General features: G+C 35.6%; 1 protein-coding gene across 6 annotated transcripts in view; it reads right to left on the bottom strand.

The window, feature by feature from the left end:
• The window catches only part of Not1 (CCR4-NOT transcription complex subunit 1), a 225,256-nt gene that overhangs the window by 183,393 nt on the left and 20,723 nt on the right, over positions 1-21,140 (bottom strand). For all 6 annotated transcript variants that reach the window (XM_081765495.1, XM_081765494.1, XM_081765493.1 and 3 more), the window contains exons 2-8: positions 20,441-20,650; positions 16,221-16,401; positions 14,487-14,585; positions 14,000-14,160; positions 13,196-13,483; positions 11,409-11,594; positions 3,285-3,412 (exon numbers count right to left, since the gene is read on the bottom strand). In XM_081765495.1, coding sequence (XP_081621621.1) covers positions 3,285-3,412; positions 11,409-11,594; positions 13,196-13,483; positions 14,000-14,160; positions 14,487-14,585; positions 16,221-16,401; positions 20,441-20,650 — 1,253 coding nt within the window. The remainder of the gene's footprint in view (positions 1-3,284; positions 3,413-11,408; positions 11,595-13,195; positions 13,484-13,999; positions 14,161-14,486; positions 14,586-16,220; positions 16,402-20,440; positions 20,651-21,140) is intronic.

Genomic DNA, 21,140 nt, shown 5'->3' with positions numbered 1-21,140 from the left:
AGGATCACACGAAATAGCGAGAAATCTCTCATACGCACGCATGTGCCATGAGCGTGTAGCGCGAGAAAGTGCAGCACAGCGCCTGTAAACCGGCCCAACATGGAGACAAGATCTACAGGGTAGCCAGGAATACAGCAGACATACGCAGAATAATTTAGAACAAGCCTCCCACGACGATATGCTACGGAATGTTCGTTGGCTTCAACACAGAGGCTCGCTATGGGACTAGTACGGAAAACACCATAAGCTAGCCGAATACCTAAGTGATGGACTGTGTCAAGTTGTTGCAACAGAGAAGAGCGAGCAGACGCATAAGCAATACAACCAAAGTCTATTTGGATTAGACTACGGTATAAGCATAGGAGAATAGTACGATCAGCACCCCACGTGCGACGGGATAGGATACGAAGAAGATCCAGAATGCGGAAACAGGAGTATTTAAGATTACGAAAGTGCGGTGCCTACGTCAATCGACGTTCGAAGATCAGACCCAGGAAACGGACAATAACAAGCGAGTGCCATTTAGATACAACTTTGAGTCAAGAATGCAAGCAGCAGAAGTTTATATATTGAGTTTTTCCAGCAGAAAATCGAGAGCCTGTTTCGTTCGACCTAAGAACAAGACGATGAGAGTTAAGGTGTCGGGAACGACAGTAAATGACTAGGTCGTCAACATAAAGCAGACATAAACAGGAGGCTGGATCTGGGAAAGAACGCTCTTGACGGCGACAGCAAACAACGTGACACTAAGGACACTGCCTTCTGGAACACCATTTCCTCGGACACGGTGGTCTGAAAGACTGAATACCACACGCACTCTAAAATGTCGCTCAAGAAAATTCTTAATAAATTCAGCCATATGCCTACGAATATCCCAGTCATATAACCGTACTCCTTTTACGATACCGTAACGCCTTGTCTAAGTCAAAAAAGATTGCAACAAGATATACTCAATTATGTGAGGGTCATCCAGAAAGTAGACAAGTGAGAGTAGACATTTTTATGTACAGTTTGAAGCATCAATTATCCGAGGGATATCCAGAAAGTAGACTAGACATTTTTATTATGTACATTTTGAAGCAACATCTTTAACTACTTTCCGATATAGTCACAGTACAATTTAAGCACTTATCATAACGATGAACAAGCTTTCGAAGTCCATTGTCGTAAGAAGTGCTACCTGTGACTTCAACCGTTCCTGCACGTCAGCTTGAAGGTTTGCGTCGTTATTAAAGCGTTGCGTTGCTACCCAGGTCTTCATGTGGTAGTCACTGAAATCCAGGCTATACGGTAGATGGTCGAAACCTTCCAATGAACGTCCTGTACGAGTTCCTGAGTCCGCTTGGCCGAGTGTGAGCGAGCGTTGTCATGAAATGGATCGGCGTTTGTTTAGAATTGATTTTTGCTACGAGGGCGGGGTGAAAAGTTCTCTGTCTGACAATGAAAGACTGCGAATTCAGTTCAAAAATGATTTTATTTTTCGATATAATCTATATATATAAAAGAGAACGCACAAAATCCTTTGTCCGCTCATCACGCTAATACGGCTGAACCGATTTCTTTCATTTTTGGGGGGTTGTTAGGATTTGGACCCTAGATGGTTTTTATCATATCACTTTAATTTTCAATTACCAGTGTCTTGAGATAATTGACCAATCAGGTGTCAATACGTACAAAAAATCCTTTGTCCGCTCATCACGCTAATACGGCTGAACCGATTTCTTTCATTTTTGGGGGGTTGTTAGGATGTGGACCCTAGATGTTTTTTTATCATATCACTTTAATTTTCAATTACCAGTGTCTTGAGATAATTGACCATTCAGGTGTCCATACGTACAAATCCTTTGTTATTAGTTCATCATAGGTATAAAAATAAACGTATTTATATGCAACCCGCATGACCCTGTGACTCGGCGGGTTAACATAACTGACAGGCGCTATAAATCACTTGAAAGCGAAAAAGTAAAAATTATCTAAGTAACAAAGTTTATTGCGTTCCGGGATGACCGCAGCGAAGCGGGGCGGGTTGGGGTGACCGCAGCGAAGCGGGGCGGGTTAACATAAATGACAGGCGATATAATGTTAACATTAGTGCAATCTTCTATGGTTTTTATCATATCACTTGAAAGCGAAAAAGTAAAAATTATCTAAGTAACAAAGTTTATTGCGTTCCGGGGTGACCGCAGCGAAGCGGGGTGAACGCTGCTAGTCTCCCTTAACTTCAATACAGTTGGTCCAGCGTTTCTCCAATATCAGTATTCCTTCCCGGAAGTGAGAGTCTGGAAGGTTGTGAAAATAGTCATCCACGACCCTCTCAACTTTTTCATTCGATGTGAAGCGCTTCCCAGAAAGAAATTTCTTCAAGTTTGGGAACAGACAGAAGTCCGATGGTACCAAATCAGGAGAATATGGGGGATGGCCGAGCAAATCGTACCCCAAATTCTGCAGTTTTCCCATCGCCAACGCACCCTTGTGTATAGGTGCGCTGTCCTGGTGAAAGATGATTTTTTCTTCTTCAAGCCAGGCCTCTTCTTGCGAATTTTGTAATCCAGCTGGTCAAGAAGGTTGGAGTAATATTCGCCTGTAATTGTTCTTCCTTTTGCAAGGTAATTAATTAGCAGGATCCCTTTCCATCCCAAAACACATTGGCCATGACCTTTCCGGCCGATACGATCGTCTTCGCTTTCTTCGGCGCTACACCACCGGTTTCCACCCACTGCTTGGACTGCTGCCTCATTTCTGGCTACAGGACCCCAAATTTTGGTCACAATATCATGTAATAAGCTCTGTGAAATCTGAAAAACTGCGATTATCACGAATCTTGTCACTGATTTTTGCGACTAGTTCATCTGTCACAATGCTCGATCGTCCACTTTCGTCTTCATCGTAAATGTTTTTGCGGCCTTCTTTAAATATAAGGAACTATCGTCTCACTGCCTTTTTATTCACGACGTCTTTACCGTAATGACCGACCTAACTTCACAAGTGGGGGGAATTTTCAATCGAAGCACTTATTTTAACGATGTATTATGAACAGAGCAGAAGCAATACGAACTTCACACGTCTATAACTGGATGCGCACAGAACAAGCAAAAGTTCTTGCAGCACAAAATGGCAGCGCTAACTCTGCCGAAATGTGAGTGACTTTCTGGATAGTCCTCGTAGTATCTAATGCCGTCGTGGAAGTTTCAAATTATATATAAATAACTGAAGCCAAAACTTAATATTTCAGGAAACGGTAAATTGAAAATAAATAGCTATTAACAATGAGAAAAGCAACTTACCACGTAGCTATTTCCTTATTATCACTCTCTGGCGGGGCTTTCAAAACATCCACAGTCACCGAATGATACGGATAGTCGGCAAAGCAAAATATGTCTGGATTTTTCAATATTTGCTGGAAATATGACAGCTGAAAATAAAAATAATATCAAAGGTATGACTTCTCGAGCAAATAAATATATCATTTTGGTTAGTAGCGCGCAGACAATTAGCCTTAAAAGACAGACATAAATACTTAGCCCCACAGCTGCTTCTTTTTTTGAACTCCATTTAGATTTCAATACATTTTTCTCATTCAAAAAGGACCAGAAGCTATTGTGGAGAACAAAAGTAATCTTTTAATTGACAGTTCCCTTTCTATCCAGATATCAGATAATTCCAAATTTGCAGGTATGAGACTTGCAAGCAACTATCTGTTCGTTTAATTCTACAAGTTATGGCCACATTGTTTCAGTGTCTGTCAGCTTCAGTACTAAGTGAATTGTACAATGTAAAATGATGGCTAGCATATCACTTGCAGATTTCTTTTCAGTTTAACGTCCCACGTTGATGCAGCAAGGCTAACGGTGATGTACAAGATAAGATGGATAATAATGGAATGACGAAAGAGGAGGGAACTGAAAAACCGAGAAAACCCACGCACACGGTATCTGTCCACCGTAAAGTCCATTTGGTGGGAGCTGGGATCAAATCAGGCACCCTATGCAGCAGAGGTAACCATTCCACCACTGAGTCACTGCAGTCCTTGGAGCTTTGTAATTTTTGTTATAAGGCAAAAGTAATATATGTCATATTATATATACACTTTACCTAATGCAAGTGTCCTAGGTGTTATTGCAGGCTAAATTTTCCGCTGCTGATGTTCAAACTTCTGTGCATCCTTAGTAAGGATTGATCTCCACATAGAACAGAAAATAATACAGATACGCACAAGAAAAGCGACGTTTCCTGAATACTTTACTTTTCTACTACTCTGAATTTATCTACAATTACCTAATACGGAAGGATATAATGGAAGCAACTGAAAATTTAGTCTGTAATAATCATTAATGTAAACTTACTTTGGAAGTATTAAAAATTATGTAGGCGCATGAGAGGATGATTTAAATGAACAAAAAATTGGTTACTTACCACAGTATATCCTCCCGTGGGAAAACTAAATATTCTCCAGATGGAACAACAAACTAATTCCGTCTTCAATGGTAAGATAACAAGGATAAAAACGGATAAAATAAATACGGTAGGGGAATATATATATATACTGAAAAGAACGAGCAAAGCACAGTGGAAGGAAGAAGCATGGTGCCTATGCTCAGTCTTTTGCCAGAACCAAAATACATATAAAAGGTATGGAGCCAGATTTTATCAATGTTGCCAGAATCCAGATTTAAAGCTGGTTTATATTTATGAATAAAGATTGATTCTTTGATACTTTTTTTTCCCCTGAACCTGTAATTTATTTTATATTATGTGTATATTACTTTAAGTGACAATCCCGACATACCCTTTTCTTGTTATTCTTTTGATTGTCTAATGTGTTCTGGTGTTAATATTGTGCTTGGTCTGAGCTATATACCAACAGTCATATTCATACTGAGCACGATAAATACGTATGGTGAGACGCTTTTCTAAACTTTTCGGGAGAAAAACTGGAAGCAGATATGTTATGCTTTGCGCGAGTACGTTAAATTTTTGTAGATAATTGTGGAAAGTAAGGAATTCCTATCCAAGTTCTTTCTCTCTTTCTTTCTTTCTTTATTTCTTCGGGATTAGCTATTTTAGGACCTTGCACCGATCTACGTATTTGATTTGATTTTTGCAAGGATGCAATTTATAACCATTTATTTGTCCTATTTGACATAAAAACTCTTTCATCATTGAGATCACTTGGACGATCACAAATTAGTAATGCCCTTTTGAAGAAATTCTTCCCAATATTGGCATTGTACAGTGGTAAATAGGCTGACTGTTGATGTATGCAAGTAGTGTTTGCAGCGGGTTTTCGATATACTTTTGTTATAAATTTATTATGCGATTGAGTAATCAGTAAATCTACGAAAACCGGAAGACAGTTATCAGATTCACGCTCGAGAGTGAATTTCAACCTAGGATGATGATTACTGAACTGTTCAAATATTTGTAATAGAGTACGTTCATCACGTACAAGTAGCAAAACGTCATTGGCATAACGATAATATCTAAATATACCTAAATGTATCCTGTTGTAAAACAGACGTTTCAATCTGATTTAAAACTATCTTTGACAGTATCAGGGACAATATGTTCCCCATGGGTAGACACTCACTCTGGGAGATATTATAGGTTCACGAAAAACAAAAACAGAAGAGATCAAAAAATCATTCTTTATTCATAATATAAACCGGCTTTAAATATGGATTCTGGCAACACTGATAAATTCTACTACTACTACTACTATTCTGGTTACCTACTTTTGGTGTGTACTTTGGTTCTGTCAATAGTGACTTAATATAGACACCATGCTTCTTTCAAACTCAACTCTTTCTTTCCCCCCCCCCTTTTTTTTAACGTTTATTTGGTGGTAGTATTCCTGTTCCCATACCCTATTTCTTTTATCGTTGTTACCTTATCAATGAAAACGGAATTAAGCTTGTTCCGATACGTCTGAAGAATATTTAGTTTTCCCAGTGGAGGATGTATTGGTAAGTACCCAATTTTTTGTTACTTTAGAAGTATTGAACAACTAAAGTTCATTCAACGAACCTTCTGATCCTGATGTAAACATTACAGAATGGTATTACTCCGCCAGTCATCGGTTGATTGGCTATCGGTCAGCGCTTCTTTCGAGAAGCACGTGCTTGTAAGCTGTAGGTGTTTTACATATTCCTCGCACGCAGCCATACTGTAAACCGTGATTCGCGCGTAAGGTGGGTCAAAGCCACTTTCTGCGCATGCGTATTCTATTTTATTGCATTACTTCAATTTAGTTCTTATACACCGCGTTGTTTCTGTTATATAACTGTAAGGAAATTGCATTTCTGGTAATGAGCCTTACAAGCAACAAAAGCATTGTAAAACAGCTTCTTTGACAATGGACTATTTTCTTCTGCCGCATGGATGTTCCAAGGCTCTTCAACCAATAAAGTGAAACAATTACCACGTGTATTTGTTTACATGAGGTACTGAACGTTCCTTGAATAAACTATAGTATACAGAGTTCAAACCTATATTTTAAATGCACCACTGCAATTACTTAACGGCTTTATCGCTAACTGGTATTTTGTTGCTCCTTATCACGTCCCGCACCTTCAGAAATTTTGTTCTTCTTAAAGTACATTGATAAGTAAATCAAGTGCTTGAGCAAACAATATAGAATATATAGATTAAATGTAAAATGGTGAGAAGTGTTAGTTCTTATAGCCATATCAACACAAAGCTTCATATACTACCTACAGAAAGTAAATTATTTATATATTGAGAGCATTCCGGGCAAACCACACACAGTTAAACAATATCACTAAATATACAGAAACACACACTCAACCACGGAACTTAGCACATTTCCTTCAAACACTGCTTACATCTGATTTTTACAATCGAATATAATTAAAGAATACTCTTCATTCATAATTCAAGAACCCAATGGTATCAAAGAACCATAGTTGCACAAACGAGCTTATCTTTCTGCAACTTCAAGTAGTATTCTTAAGATTTGTGTGGTTTGCCCGTCATGTTTGCACTAAGTAAAGAATAACAAATTGAAGTACTTTTTGCAGACTGACTTCTTGCAGGCATCTAGTATTCCATGTCAACATGGCTATAAAAACTAACGCTTTACTTTCCAAGAAAAAACAAGATTATTTCTAAAGATGTAGGACTGAAAAACGAATTTTATAAAACGAATATTTAATAGTATTCTCTATTATTTTGCGCAAAGTTTCTGGAAGATAACGTTTTCTACGCGAGAAGTGATTATACGTCTAACTCCAAAATGTTCACTTATTTACGTAATATATCAGAAATTGTGTTCCAATGGCCATATAGTCTATCCCATAGTCATTAATATGCAGGCTTTAGAGAAATTGCACTGCTTATTAATTCTATTAGAATGGATTTTCAAAAGGAAATATTAAAATTCCAAAAGGAAATTTCGTGACTTTTTCTTTCCCAAACCATAAAATTTCGTAACATTCTCAAGAGGGAATTTGGATGAAAAATTGGCCAAATTTTCATGCATACGATGGAAGCGTGTTTTGCTAGCGATTTGTTAGTCTAAAGTCGACCATAGAGATTTTGGTGCTGAATTTTGATGTTTTATAGAACAAAATTTTCCACTCTTTTAACATATAAAAAAATCGTGATCCAAAGACTAAATTTCATGACTTTCATGACCGTTCGTGACCGATATACACCCTGCTATAAAATATAAAAATTGGCATCTCTTACAACTTATATGTTGAAATATTCATTTTATACGCAATTATCTATAAATAAGAAAAAATCCATATACCTACAAGCGTTTTTCACAGTCCTTTGCACCCTTCAAAAACAAACCGCGTAACTCGATGTTGTATCACTGCGCGCACGACCATTTGCTGATTGGTGAAGAGGAAATTGTTTCGTCTGTTTCCCGCAATATTTCTGCTGCAGCACGTACATGTATTTCTATTACTGCGATGGGCATTATTCGTCTCACTCATACCATCGCCATGGTATAAGGCAAAATACCCAGTACTATATAATCCCTCCTCCCTTAAAAGCAACTGAACATTATTTTTCTCCAAATTGTCATCGCAGATGAAACTACAATGAGTTATGTTAAATTATCAACTTAACGAAAAATAGATGGCGATGGTATGTAACAGCAAGCATATTTATCATTATGGGAGATTATTTTTTTCATCTATTACCTAAATCATTACGCATATCCATGAAAACAGAGGGTACTTTTTCCCCTTAAGTTCATTTCTTAATGTGCTTTCTTACATTGTATAGCATGCGAACATACAATCAGTACTACAAAGTAAGTAAATAAATAAATAATGTATATATACACTATTCTATGAGAACAAGAAAATTTGTTACTTAAGGTCTTAATTTTCTTCAAGTGAATTGAACAACACTGATTTCGTTTGATAAACTATTTGCTTTTCTTCTGCACTTACGGAGTTGCCTTGTTTAACAGAACTCGGAGCAGCAGGTAACCTGATGGCTTCCTTGGGTGACATCTTTAAATTTTGGCGCGCACTTCGCGTGTTTTGTCATTTTTTGTAACAGTTTTCTCACAAATTCGATTTTGGTTCAAGATTTCGATCCCATATAGATACAGACTGAGTCGGATCATAAATGTTCTTACTATGCCTTAACAATACATTAATTACCATAATATATTGCATTTGTTGTGTTCTATTTGCATATGAAAGAGTCAACTGTTGTTAGTCTCAATTTCAGTGTTGCTAACTTATAATTCTTTTTCAGTTTTTCACAAAGAATTGTTGTCAAACACTTGTGTCATTTCATGAAAATGGGCTAAAAAAAAATCAAGTATACTCGCTGTTTTTATTAAAGATATTAAGTTCCTTATAGTATTTCAGAATATTGTTTGACCTTTCATAATAGATGAGAAAATAGTCAATTAAAAAAGAAAAGAAAAGAAGAAAGAGAGTGAGGGGAGATAGAGAGAAGTCAAAGATAAAACCTATTTTACTGATTCATTATGAAGTAATATGAGGTTAATTTTTTCAGTTATAATTCGTATTTCGCCTTTTTAAAATGCGATCAGATTAAATGACCATTTAAGAGATGCAAAAACTGAATATTCGGTGTCAGAATTGACAAAATGTACAAAGGAATCTTCAACATTTAAGAATTTTATAATATTGGATAGGAATGGAGCCTAACTAACTTTTGAGTTTTTTTTTTTTTTTTTTTTTCTGGCTGCAGCGAAATTAAGACGAGGTACTATATGCATGTTAAATAATGTCTTTATTCCTATGTAGAATCTAAAAAGTTTCTTGGAATTTGATGAATAAAATGTCGATAGAGTCTTCATACTCTCATGACTGATAGTTGTTTATGACGTAACTTTTCTGTTAGATATCAAATGAAAAGGTAAGTCACACGGATTCAAAATATATTTTATAGGTATTTTATTACAATATAGCAAAGGAAATAAAATAATAAATTCTCTATTCAATAAATAAGTAAACTCAGTAGTTTTCAAGCTCTTGAAGAATGAACAATTGCTTGTTCCAAACACTCGCTCGCTCGCCTGTAATGGAAACGTACAAGGAGCTCAATTTTGAAATGAAATCTTTTGAGTCTTACGTTCCACGCATATGCCGGCTAGGCTAAACGAGACGGTGATGATGAAAAATGAATGAAATGGTGAAATGAAGAAAGTGGGAGGAAACTGAAAAACTCCGAGGAAAATCCACGCACACGGTGTTTTCCACCACAAGGTTCACTTGGCGCGAGCTGAGATCGAACTAGGGACTCCATGCGCCAGAGTTGAACGCTCTACCACTGAGCCATAGTTGTCCCCCCAAGAGATCAATTTTGAATAGAAGTGAGAGTACAACTGCACATGTTTCAAGATCCGATAATAAACTCCTTTATAGCTATATGATTTGCGTACGCGCCATCGGGCGGGAGAGGATAGGATTTAGGAGTTAAGATTTCTGGGCTGTCGGCATATAAGGCCATTTAGCCCGTCACGATTTGAGGGATGACATCCATAGGCGAGCACACAATCCGGGGAAAGAGAAGGAAGAAATGATTGGGGGAAAGAAGGAAGCGGCCTGAGACCTGTACGTTAGGTACCACCCCAGAATTTGCCTGGTGAATGAGGAAAACCTTATTTAAGGTGGCTGGCCTGAAAAAGCGTGTTACACTTTTTCGACCGAGTGACCCCACCGGGAATCGAACTCGGGACCGCTTGCACCGAAGGCGAAAGCGTTAACGACTACGATACGCGGGACCATACTTGTTAGACTGTAGGTCCACATCTCTAGAGCCTTGTTGTTGAAGGGGACGATAAACTTTAATCCATCCATCCAACCATAGATCTGCTAGTAGGGCCACTAAGTCATCATGTAATAGTGGCTCTGAATCGTAACATTTTAGATAGAATCTCAGCTAGAGGAAACTTTAGGAGTGGGGATAGTACGTTTTAGATGTAATTTACACAGGTAGAAGAAATTTAACGTTCTGTCCTTCTTCCTCCTGGTGCGTGTCTGCGTTTACATAGTACCTAGTTCGAAGATTCAGGAGAGCAGTGCGTACGCCACTACAAACGAGAGAAAATGCTTCCTGATTCTCCTATCACAAGCCCATGCCATTTCATTTTTAATCTCTGTTTTTCCCCCTTCAGTTTGCTTATTCATTTCTTAGCACAAAAATGCTTATAACATTTTTTGTTTAATTAGTTGGCAACATTTCTGCACTGCAGTTTACATTGTTCACAAAGGGTGCACAGCTTCGTGAAAATCAGAATATTTTCATCCTAATTATTTCGATGCCTGTTTCAGCAATCTGGTATCATCTTCAGAGAACATAAGCCTTGAGTGTTTGAATTGAGTTTTCACATAATAATTTTCTTCATTGATTGACAAACAATTTCTTAAAGACACTGCTGAAATCATGTAACTCAAATTAAACTCGAAAACTGTTGCGAATAATAAACGTGCTTTCTTGCACACAGATTAAATTTTAGCTATTTTTCATGCACATTGTTCTAATATAGTGACTGGCAACCCTGATCTACGAAGAATAATTGAATCTGTGTAAGTTTATTATTCACAACAGTTTTCGAGAGTATTTTAATTGTGATAATTTAATTTATAAGGTTTCAGCAGTGTCTTTAAGAAGTTGTGTTTATCAAAAACCGAAGAAAACCATCATGTGGAGATTCAACTTAGATACCCACGGTGTTACGTTTTCCGAAGATGAGCCCAAATTTTGCTGAAATAGGCATCGAAATAATTAGGATTTAAATATAAAGGAACATACGCTAGATACTGGAATTCATTTTCTTATTTAAATATAATTGAAATTCTTAAAACAAACAAAAAGACGTAACTACAATCTTTATGCAAATTGAACACTTCTTGACAATTAGTTTTAAGTACATCAAAAGCGTATATTACCTGGCCTTCTGCATTCTTCCAATGTCTATACAAACAATCAATAGGAAAAGTTTCCGGTGGATATGTGTTGTTCTGCAGGCCCAGCCTAAGAGCAGTTGTAAGGATATTAAGACCCTGACGATCTTTAATGACGAACTCTACATGGTCCAATTCCATAACAACTTCTCTCCATGACAAGTTAGGACACTAAATAAATAAAAAAATAACGCTTGATTAAAATGCTATACACTGAAGCTACAACGAAATATAGAAGGGTTGCTCAATTGAAAGACAAATCTAATAACATTGCAAAAGAACACTGCACGCTTGATATTTGTAGAAACAGTACGAAACATTGTCGGGCTGAAACACACTCGTCTACTGAGCAGAGGTGGAACTTTGAGCAAGCGTGAAGTATCATGGATATGTCTAAGAGAGTACAATGTGGTGTACTAAAAGCTGGGTACTAAGGCAAATGTTTAAACCAAAGCACGGTTTCAAGTGGTGTGACGAGTTTCGAGGTGGACAGATATACACGGAGGATTTTCCATAATATGGATGGCTCCTGTGGTCAACCAGGGAAAAGATTTAACGCTGTGAAAATAAGGTAAAGAACAACTGTCAACCATCAAACGTAAGCTATCGATTTAACTACCAACCATCAACCGTAAGCTACCAATCTAAATGTCAGCATCTTGCAGAGGGAATTTGAGGTATCAGATCGTGTATGCACAAGGGACACATCGTGCCTCACCTACAAACAAAAAGTACAGATGGAGATAAGACTAACTAACTCAACCGACACCACGAGGGCGAACGTCTCTTGGAGCAAACTGTAACTTATGGTGAAATCTATAGCCGGCAAAGAATATGACAAGCCAGGAGCGTCACCAAGACCAAAAAGAAGGCATAGTCATCTACTTTCACTGGCAAGATCAGTTAATGTTTTTCTATGTGATTGGGCCTCTGCCGCTCGACGTTATTATGACACCTTAAGCTTCTAAGGCCCATCAAAAATAAACGGCTGGGAAAATTGTCACAAGATGTGCTTAAGTTGCACGATAATACATGTATATATTGCAAATACACCAATGGACACACTATGTTGTTCTCGCTGGGCTCTTATGGATCACCCGCCTTACAACCCAGATCTCTACCACTCTATTTTGGTTCTTTGAAAAAGGCCCTGAAGGGTAAACGTCTCAACTCGAATTACGTGATCCATGATGATGTAGGGGAGTACTTTAAACATTTTTTCCGGAGGATAAGAAACATAAGAAACTTGCTCGGCGTTACGACAGTTAGTTGAACGGTAGAAGTGGACTCTCTCGAACTGTCATAAGATACTGTGTCATTGTGATATAGTGCGTGTTGTCCAATAAGTTTTTAAATATCAATGTATGTTTCAATTGAATAACCCTTATAAATCCAAAGACAAACATATTATATATATATATATATATATATATATATATATATATATATATATTAATTCATTAATTTATTATTGAAATGTCACGTTTGCCTTTACTGCGACTGAACCTGAGCCACTTTTAACTCGCTATCAGGTATAACTCTCTTATGAAAAACAACTGACATTCACATGTATGCTTTGAGTGAATGATCATAAAAAGATGGAAAAATAACTGATTATGGTTATGTCTGGTAAATACGGAGCAAATTATATTGTTCCGATAGAATCTACACAAATGTAGTCTATTATCTATAAAATGACTTAGCAATGTATTTATTATAAGAAACTATCTTTCTTCTCTCATAATATGTGAAGTCTCAATAACGATACTCACCGTTTCTTTCAATGTTTTCACAAATACTTCAACATTCCATGTTTGATGATTTCCATCATTCTTTTCTTTCGATTCACTCCAGTAATTGGAAGGATTCTGGAGATTCTGGAGACCCACTTGCTCCTCTAATCCAGTATGAGTTCGTGCCATCATGCTTAGCACTCTTGCCACAGAAGCAGCGGTCACCTCGCGAGACCCTAGATTCATCAAGTTATTACGGCACTCTTCAAATGAAGCACAGAAGTTATACCCAATTTCCATGATTAGATCAGCTAAAGAACCTTCATGCTGAAAGAATATTTAAAAAAATAGGTTCACATTTTCTGTATTAAGAATATACTTAATAAAATACGCCAACTAATGTGAACTTAAAATTTTACTATTCAAAACATACTTATGTGGTTAATTCTTTTATATATGACCAACTCTGAACGAATAATAATAATAATAATAATAATACGACTACATTCGAAGCAAGGGAATATTGGCATTTTCTGAAGGTCTTATCTTCACTTCCAAAATGTTTTTTCTTAGAGGTTTATTGAAATGATATTACAAGTGACCCTCAAGCAAATGCTATGAACATTTTAAGTTCGTCTCTCTACTCCAATCAGTTTTTTCAATTTATTATTTGAATCTTAGAATACAAATGTAAATAAAAATATTATGCTAGTAATGTATTATATGATTAAAATTAGTAATAATAAAAGAGTATATACAGAATTCACTTCTTTCCACAGAACTTTTCTTTCTGCACAATGTCTCATTAAAAAACTATATTCCATGTTTTAAATCAATACTAACCATTGTATTAGTCATACTTGGGTTATCTTGGTTAACCTTATCCATAGGCAAATCTGGTTTGTTAGGATACAGAAGAGGCGCCAATACTACTGGTACCAATTCTCGAGAAAAATCTCTACGCAGATTCTTTAAAAAAGCTTCCTTCGTTTCAGTTCCAATACCTAAAAATAACACATATTATGAAAGTATACTATAATTGTGGTGGAAATTGTATGAGTTATAAAGTATCTTTGCAACGAAAACTGCTACTAACATATTGCTTGAACTTTAAATCAAGTGTTAATTTTTCTACGGCAAAGCATAATTCGTTTATTTCAAAAAATGAAGAAAGAAAAAAAAAAGCGATATCCAATATCACAAATATTTTACTGTACTGAGTATTTACAAATTACGAAATTAAAATTTGTCTATTCTAATAATAAATTACACTTTTTCATACACAAAATAGGAACCAGTATAAAATATAATCAAAGTAGTTCCAACTTACCAAACTGATCTTTCGGACCGTGCAAAAGATTGCACAATATTAAATGCAAAACTTCAGGAGTGGTGTCGTGCAGACCTCCTTCGTACTGACTACCACTATCTGCAAAAATAAAAAATAAAAAATATACGTAATTATAATAACTTACTAGTATCCTTACATATGTTTTTATTTTCTTTTCTCGTTAGCCATATAAAATCTATCGGATTACAACAAAATATATTTTGGAGACTTAACCCCTTGAGTACCCCAGTATTAAGCATTAGTACTTAAGTGTAAAAATAGCTTTAGAGAAACATTTTCCTTCTTCAAAAACTTCAAAGACAAAGAAGTCAGATCAGTAAGTCCCAACTTTTATACCAATACATCCTTCAAACGCAGAAACCACTATATACAAAGAATAGTTCGGAAATTTCTTCTTTTTTCCCCGCACTGAATAGCGATTTAATGTCCTTATTGTTATCATATCTTTCCACTAACCATGGTATAATCCTGTTGTTTTTATTACACGTAGAGGCGGTGTAGTGGTTTAAGGAAACAACAACGAGCTCAGCCTTAATGGTAGATGGTGGTGTTTTAAAATTATGTACAGGAACGGAGATACGGCCAGTAATGTGGTATAAATGGTTATATGAACTATCATGTCCAGAAATTTACAGATCATACATATTAATTGTCCTATTTCATACCATTAATAATACGGCGGTGCTGCAGGCAGTTTGCAGAAGCGTGGAAGAATTATCGAGGATGGACGGCCACAGATATTCAGTAGTGCGAAGAACGTTGAACACTTGAATCAACTTATTCACCGTGTACTGTTACAGCAGACGAGAGTTCTGTCCACTACTACAAGGCAGAGAGATCACCACCCATGGAGTGGAAACATCCCAATTCATCACTCTGCAAGACGATTAAAGATTAATATGGCTCTATCGGCGGGTAAAATGCGCCTCACCGTCTACCGGAACATGGGAGGTATTGTTCTGCTACACTCCCTGAAGAAGGAATTGTCAATATACAATAGTACTGTGAAACTCTTAATACATCTGAAAGATTCAATCAAACGAAAGCGTTTTGGCATGTTCACATCAGGTGTTATTCTCCTTGATGATGAAGTCAGATTTCTTAGTCAGAAGAACTGTAGAACATGAGCATTAGACTTGGTTGAGAACTCACTGAACACCCTCTTACAGTCCAGTTCCTGTACCCAATGACTCAGCTATTTCCTGTCTTAAAGAAGTGGTTGGGCGAAACATTTGGCAAACATTGAAAAATGAAAACTGCTGTCCGGCAATTCTTCCGCAAGTAGAACATGTTTTTATGAACAGGTATTCTTCAAGCTGGTGCAGCGATATGGTAAGTGCCCTATTATATGGTGACTATTAAGAGAAATATGCTTCTACACAAAACGCAATCATCCTAGAATAACCACGTGGATAATACCATCATAGAGAAACTCATTTATGGACTACTTCTCGTGTATGCATTACAAGTATCTCATTTTATTCCACATCACATTTCTCTCTCACCTGAATCTTTCAACAACAAATAAATGTGCTTCGCAGTAAATCAAAAAAGAAAATTAGTCTTTCGCACCCAGAATAACTTCAACTTGAATATAAGAAAGACTGCATACTAATTTAAAGCACGAAGACATATTTTAAACTTTAAGGTCTACGTGAATTTAACATATTTACTCACACCCATTATATACGCTAAGGGAAAGTGCAGACTTACCGGAATCAATATACGAACGAATGAGGTCAGGTAGTTTCTGCTTTACAAACTGCGCTGCGAAACTACGAGTGTAAGAGTTGGAAGACTGCAGAAGAGCTAAGCCAAAAACCACTTCCTGAATTGGTGTTAGTTTCAGAACTTTACTAAGTTGAGGGAAAAACTGCGCAGACGGTTTTAAGCTCTGTGAAAGATAAAAGCACAAATTTGTAACTACCCTTTGAATTATATAATTTTATTAACAACAAAAATATCACTTCACATTTGCCTTCTATGTTACATTTAACATTTACAACTAAAATGGGCAGGAAAAGAGGAGGCCCAATCTAGGATTCACAGAACTTTCGATTTGGTCTGTCCATTAATAAATAGTACAATCCTTATTGTTATCAGATATAACTTACGTATTATCATATTTCTTTAGCCTCTATTAAAAGTATGTACGCAGATTTTATATTTTTTAATTGTTTTAGAGATTTTAATAGGGTTATTTTATATTTAGAAACTATAATAAAAGTAGGCAATACTTTAATTTGTTTTAAGGTACGTCTTACGGATTTTAATATGGTTTTCCAGCTACAGTAACATGGTATCATCGCGTACATTAAAACTGTACGATATATGAGTATTTTTTTTTTTTTTTTTTACATATATAGCACATATTATTAAACTGTACACAGCACTAATTCCGGAGATAATCATCCACGTGGCAAATGTTTCGTTTCAATCGAAAGTTCCTTCAAAAATGTATGATTCTATGTACACTTCTATAAGTTGTAACCTTAGTCACTAGACAGTAAGACAGGATCAGATTAAGTACTTTGTCCTCGTTTACAGTTTTCATGTAATATACTGAATGATATTCTTCGGAATTACATAACTATTATGAATTAAAATGTTATTCTGCATTAGCAATTACATTTAAAAACAAGTTTACCTATCTGCAGCAAAAAGTGCCAAATACATTAGAACATAATGGTTATCAAGATGCAAGATTTATTCTAGAGAAAACAGGTTTGTAATTATTATTTCTTTGTTAAATAATGTCTTCACGATTTATTCTTACACCACGTAATGATTATTTACATCATAATTAGATTTTTGATCATGGGATGGGCACGGCTAAAGACAATATATTCCTTTATTGACCAATTCACTTGAAATAATAATTGATCAGTCTATTATATACAATATTTTTACATATCCTACTCACAATTGTACAAGAAACAGTGCTACAGAAACCCTTTTCTCTATAATTAGGGTAGTAATCTGCAACTAATGAGGAAGAAGAACATATTATTCACTTCCTCTCTCTCTCTAAATTCTGAAAGGTTTTGCCTAAACATCTGAGATTACTCGCTTCTGCCAAATTCTTCTTTTCGTTCCTTTGTATGTATGATATATATATATATATATATATATATATACTGAGGACTACAAATGGGTTTTGAAGTTGAATTAATTTTCAGCAATAACCTGTGAGACGTTGACCTGTTTAATGAGATCGTAGTTATAGTTTAAGGAATTAAATTTGGACCTTCCGCATACACGACAGAAATGCCATTCTTTAGTTACGAGGATATTCAAAATGGGTTTGGGGTCAAATTCTTCATTTATTTTATTTTCGAGTTTTGAAGACTTTCCCGTACTTTCTACTTTTGAATTTGGCTTCCATTATGAAGCTCTTAGCATGTAATAATTATTAAGCACATTTTCGACGTGATCCTTGACAAACGGAAAATTTAATTTACTAACTGTTCATTTTTACATGTATTCATTCAACAGTAACTTCACCCGAGAATTTTATATATGAATGTGTTAAGGCTTCTGAAAGGGTTAATAAATTCGTTTAAGGAACAGAAGAAGACAAAGATCGTGAACTAGGAAGGACTGGGAAGGTGATGTAGGGAGAGGACGTATAGTCTTGTAAAAAAGCCACGCACTTTGCTTTAGAAAGCAAAACTCCGACAATCATATGTAGGAAATTCTTTTACTTTGCCTCTAAATATAGATCTAACTTTGTCAAAGAAAATCCAGTTCTTTGATTCAATTTCAACAGTACGTAAGAAAGCAGGACTTCTCAAAGAGAGATGGGTAACTTTTCTATAAACAAGACTGCACATATACCATCAGAAGGAATTAAAAAGAGACGTTTCTGCATAATGAGACAACAAAGAAACAAGATATACAGTTTTCTCTAATCACAGTACTTCTTAAACGACCAAATAACAATTAAATACTTACTAAGAGGCAGCATACGTCTTCAACCTCTAGAAAAGAAAGAAAAGTACACACCACTTATGTTCTAATTTGAGATTTGTTGTAAATCGCAAGAAGGTGAATTATAATCGTGGACGTACAATCAAAATGACAGTTCCAAAAAATACGTATTAAAAGTAATAATAATAAAATGCCTTCTGTGTTGAAACAATATACATAAAACAGACCTTTCAATTTACGAATAAAATAAACCTAATAACAAATTCCAACGGAAAAAAGTTCTGATTTTTAGTCTTGTAACTGTTTTAATATATTCCACACAAACGAATTAGAAGCAAGAATCCAGAATTAGGAATTAGCTATATTAAAAAATTGTAGAACGCTTAATTAGGAATACTCCAGTATGAATTATCCACTTAAAAACAGTGCAGAGTTTTTGAGGCCATCAGTTTATTCTTCCACCATACTAATTTTACACTGATAGAGCAGCTATATATGTAGTCAACTTTTTAACTTTTCTTAATGAACACCAATTTTTAATTAAAAGCTTGTTTCTTGCCGAAAAGGTAGAACGGTTCTATTTCTACTGAGGGCAAAGACTTTCCAAGGTTCACTCACTGATTACGTAATAATACATAAAAATGAGTAAGATACAGCAAACTTTGACCAGAAAATCATAATAAATGACACCTCGGGCTGTTGTTCATATTTAGAATTTAAATTTCACTATATATTTCGGACCCTTCTGTGGTCAAGGATTCATCACTGTCGTTGTCCTAGTCCTGTACCTGAAGTAATTTAAAAACGTGAATTTTTAAATTAAACACAAAAAAATTTTAATCACTTCCTAATAACTTGCATCTGCTTTTCTGGAAATGTGGTTAAGATCCAATCTTTGTACTCACCCTAAACTATACTCGTTACTACTGTAAATTCGTTTGAATCTTCTATATGTAAACCACGCACTTCTGAATGAGTATCTACAACATAGGCTACAATAGAAAACATGTACCCTCTACATAAGGAAACTAAACTAAGGAGTCATTCATTACTCTGCTGTAAATCAACATATAAAGCTACAATATTTTTTCTACCCGACAACCTTAATGTATCAAGGTATTTACTCCAGTTAAGGCAAGATTTTAGTCGCATTTTGCATACATAAATAATCATTTATTGGATCCACAAGTTCACACACAAAATTAATATTAACCACTAACTGAAACTTCGTTCTCTTTCTAGTCACTAAATATGGCAAGCATCAAAATATGTGCGCACTTTCTACCTATAATATACACCTACCATTTTTTTAGTTTTTAGATATATCCTTGGAAAACTCTCCACATGAAATTTCCTGCCACGAATTCATGGCCACAGAAGGGACCGAAATATATAGTGGAAGATAAATACTAAATATGAACAGTCCGAGATATAAAGTAAGAGTTTGTTTCAGAATAATGCACTTATAGCAAGCATTAGCAATTACGCAATTAGTGGCATTAGGAGCCAATGCGCTGAACGTGCATCTGACTGGCCAATACTCCTTTGTAGGCTGAATGCCAGGAGTTCCAGTTAATCACACCCGTTTGTTGTAAGTTTTGACACGGCTCCAAGAAGAAAAGGTTCCAGAGCGACGAAGTTATGCATATATGTTTATTGGGATCGCAACTATGGGCAGACTAATCTAAGAAAAGATCTTGTGCCTTCGAATTTCATTCCGATCTTGAGTTCACGCACTTTATTTTCTTTGAAGATAGAAAGAGAAGAGCATAAGATTTTGCAAATATACTTTTGTGTGTGTGTGTGTAAAATATTATCCTCCCTCTGTAATTTGTTTATGCAGCTTATAGAATTGAAAAACGACGGGCTTAGCTTTCATTTACCAAGCACTTATTAATTTAGTTATAACAAACATACTTTCTAGAAGAAAATATACTCTCTTCTTAACATTATTTGAGTAATTATTTCACATATTACCAATATGTCGACATATAAATACGTACCTTTTGTTGGTTAAGAGGGTTATCAATAGCGTAGCAAAGGTTTGAAACAAAGCTTGGTTTTGTTACTAAAGCAGAACACTCCTGAACAAGCAACTGAGTTTGGTATAAATCCTTGCTGCTGGTTTTGCTCCCCTCAGCACTGAAGTCAATGTGTGAGAAGAGACAGCGCAGCAAGTGTCGATCTGCCTCTAGACCGTGCAATGCCACCAGCTGAAAAGAGATTTTTATTTATATAAATTTATCTAAATATTGCTTGTAAGACAAAAATCTTATGAGTCAGTGGTGAACGATGTAATCTCTCTTAAAATCTGTTTGAATAATTTTAAATACTATTTATGTACAAAAATTAAAACGTAATTATTATCCTACAATATTTATAAACAATTCTGACTACGAAAATTATATGGAACTATAAAATAAGTATGGGACAAAGCACAAAAGCGATACTACTATCATAAATGTTCCAGTAGTAAGTTTTACCGGATATACACGAAATGATATAATTATCCAACACTTTTAACTCGAAAGGAGTAACTTTAATTAATAATATTTCGTTAATATAACACGCAGCTATACACTCCAATATACTTCTATTATTTGTTTTAAGTAATCTGGAAAAAACTGTGAAGTCTTACTGTCCCGAAAGTAAATGATAAATTTATCTATACTATACATACCATGTATACAAGTAAATAGAAGA

This window comes from Thermobia domestica, chromosome 7, assembly GCF_964235325.1.
Source record: "Thermobia domestica chromosome 7, izTheDome1.hap1.1, whole genome shotgun sequence".
Taxonomy (NCBI): Eukaryota; Metazoa; Arthropoda; class Insecta; order Zygentoma; family Lepismatidae; genus Thermobia; species Thermobia domestica.
The sequence above is the reverse complement of the archived record's forward strand: the minus strand, read 5'-3'. Positions and strand labels throughout refer to the sequence as shown.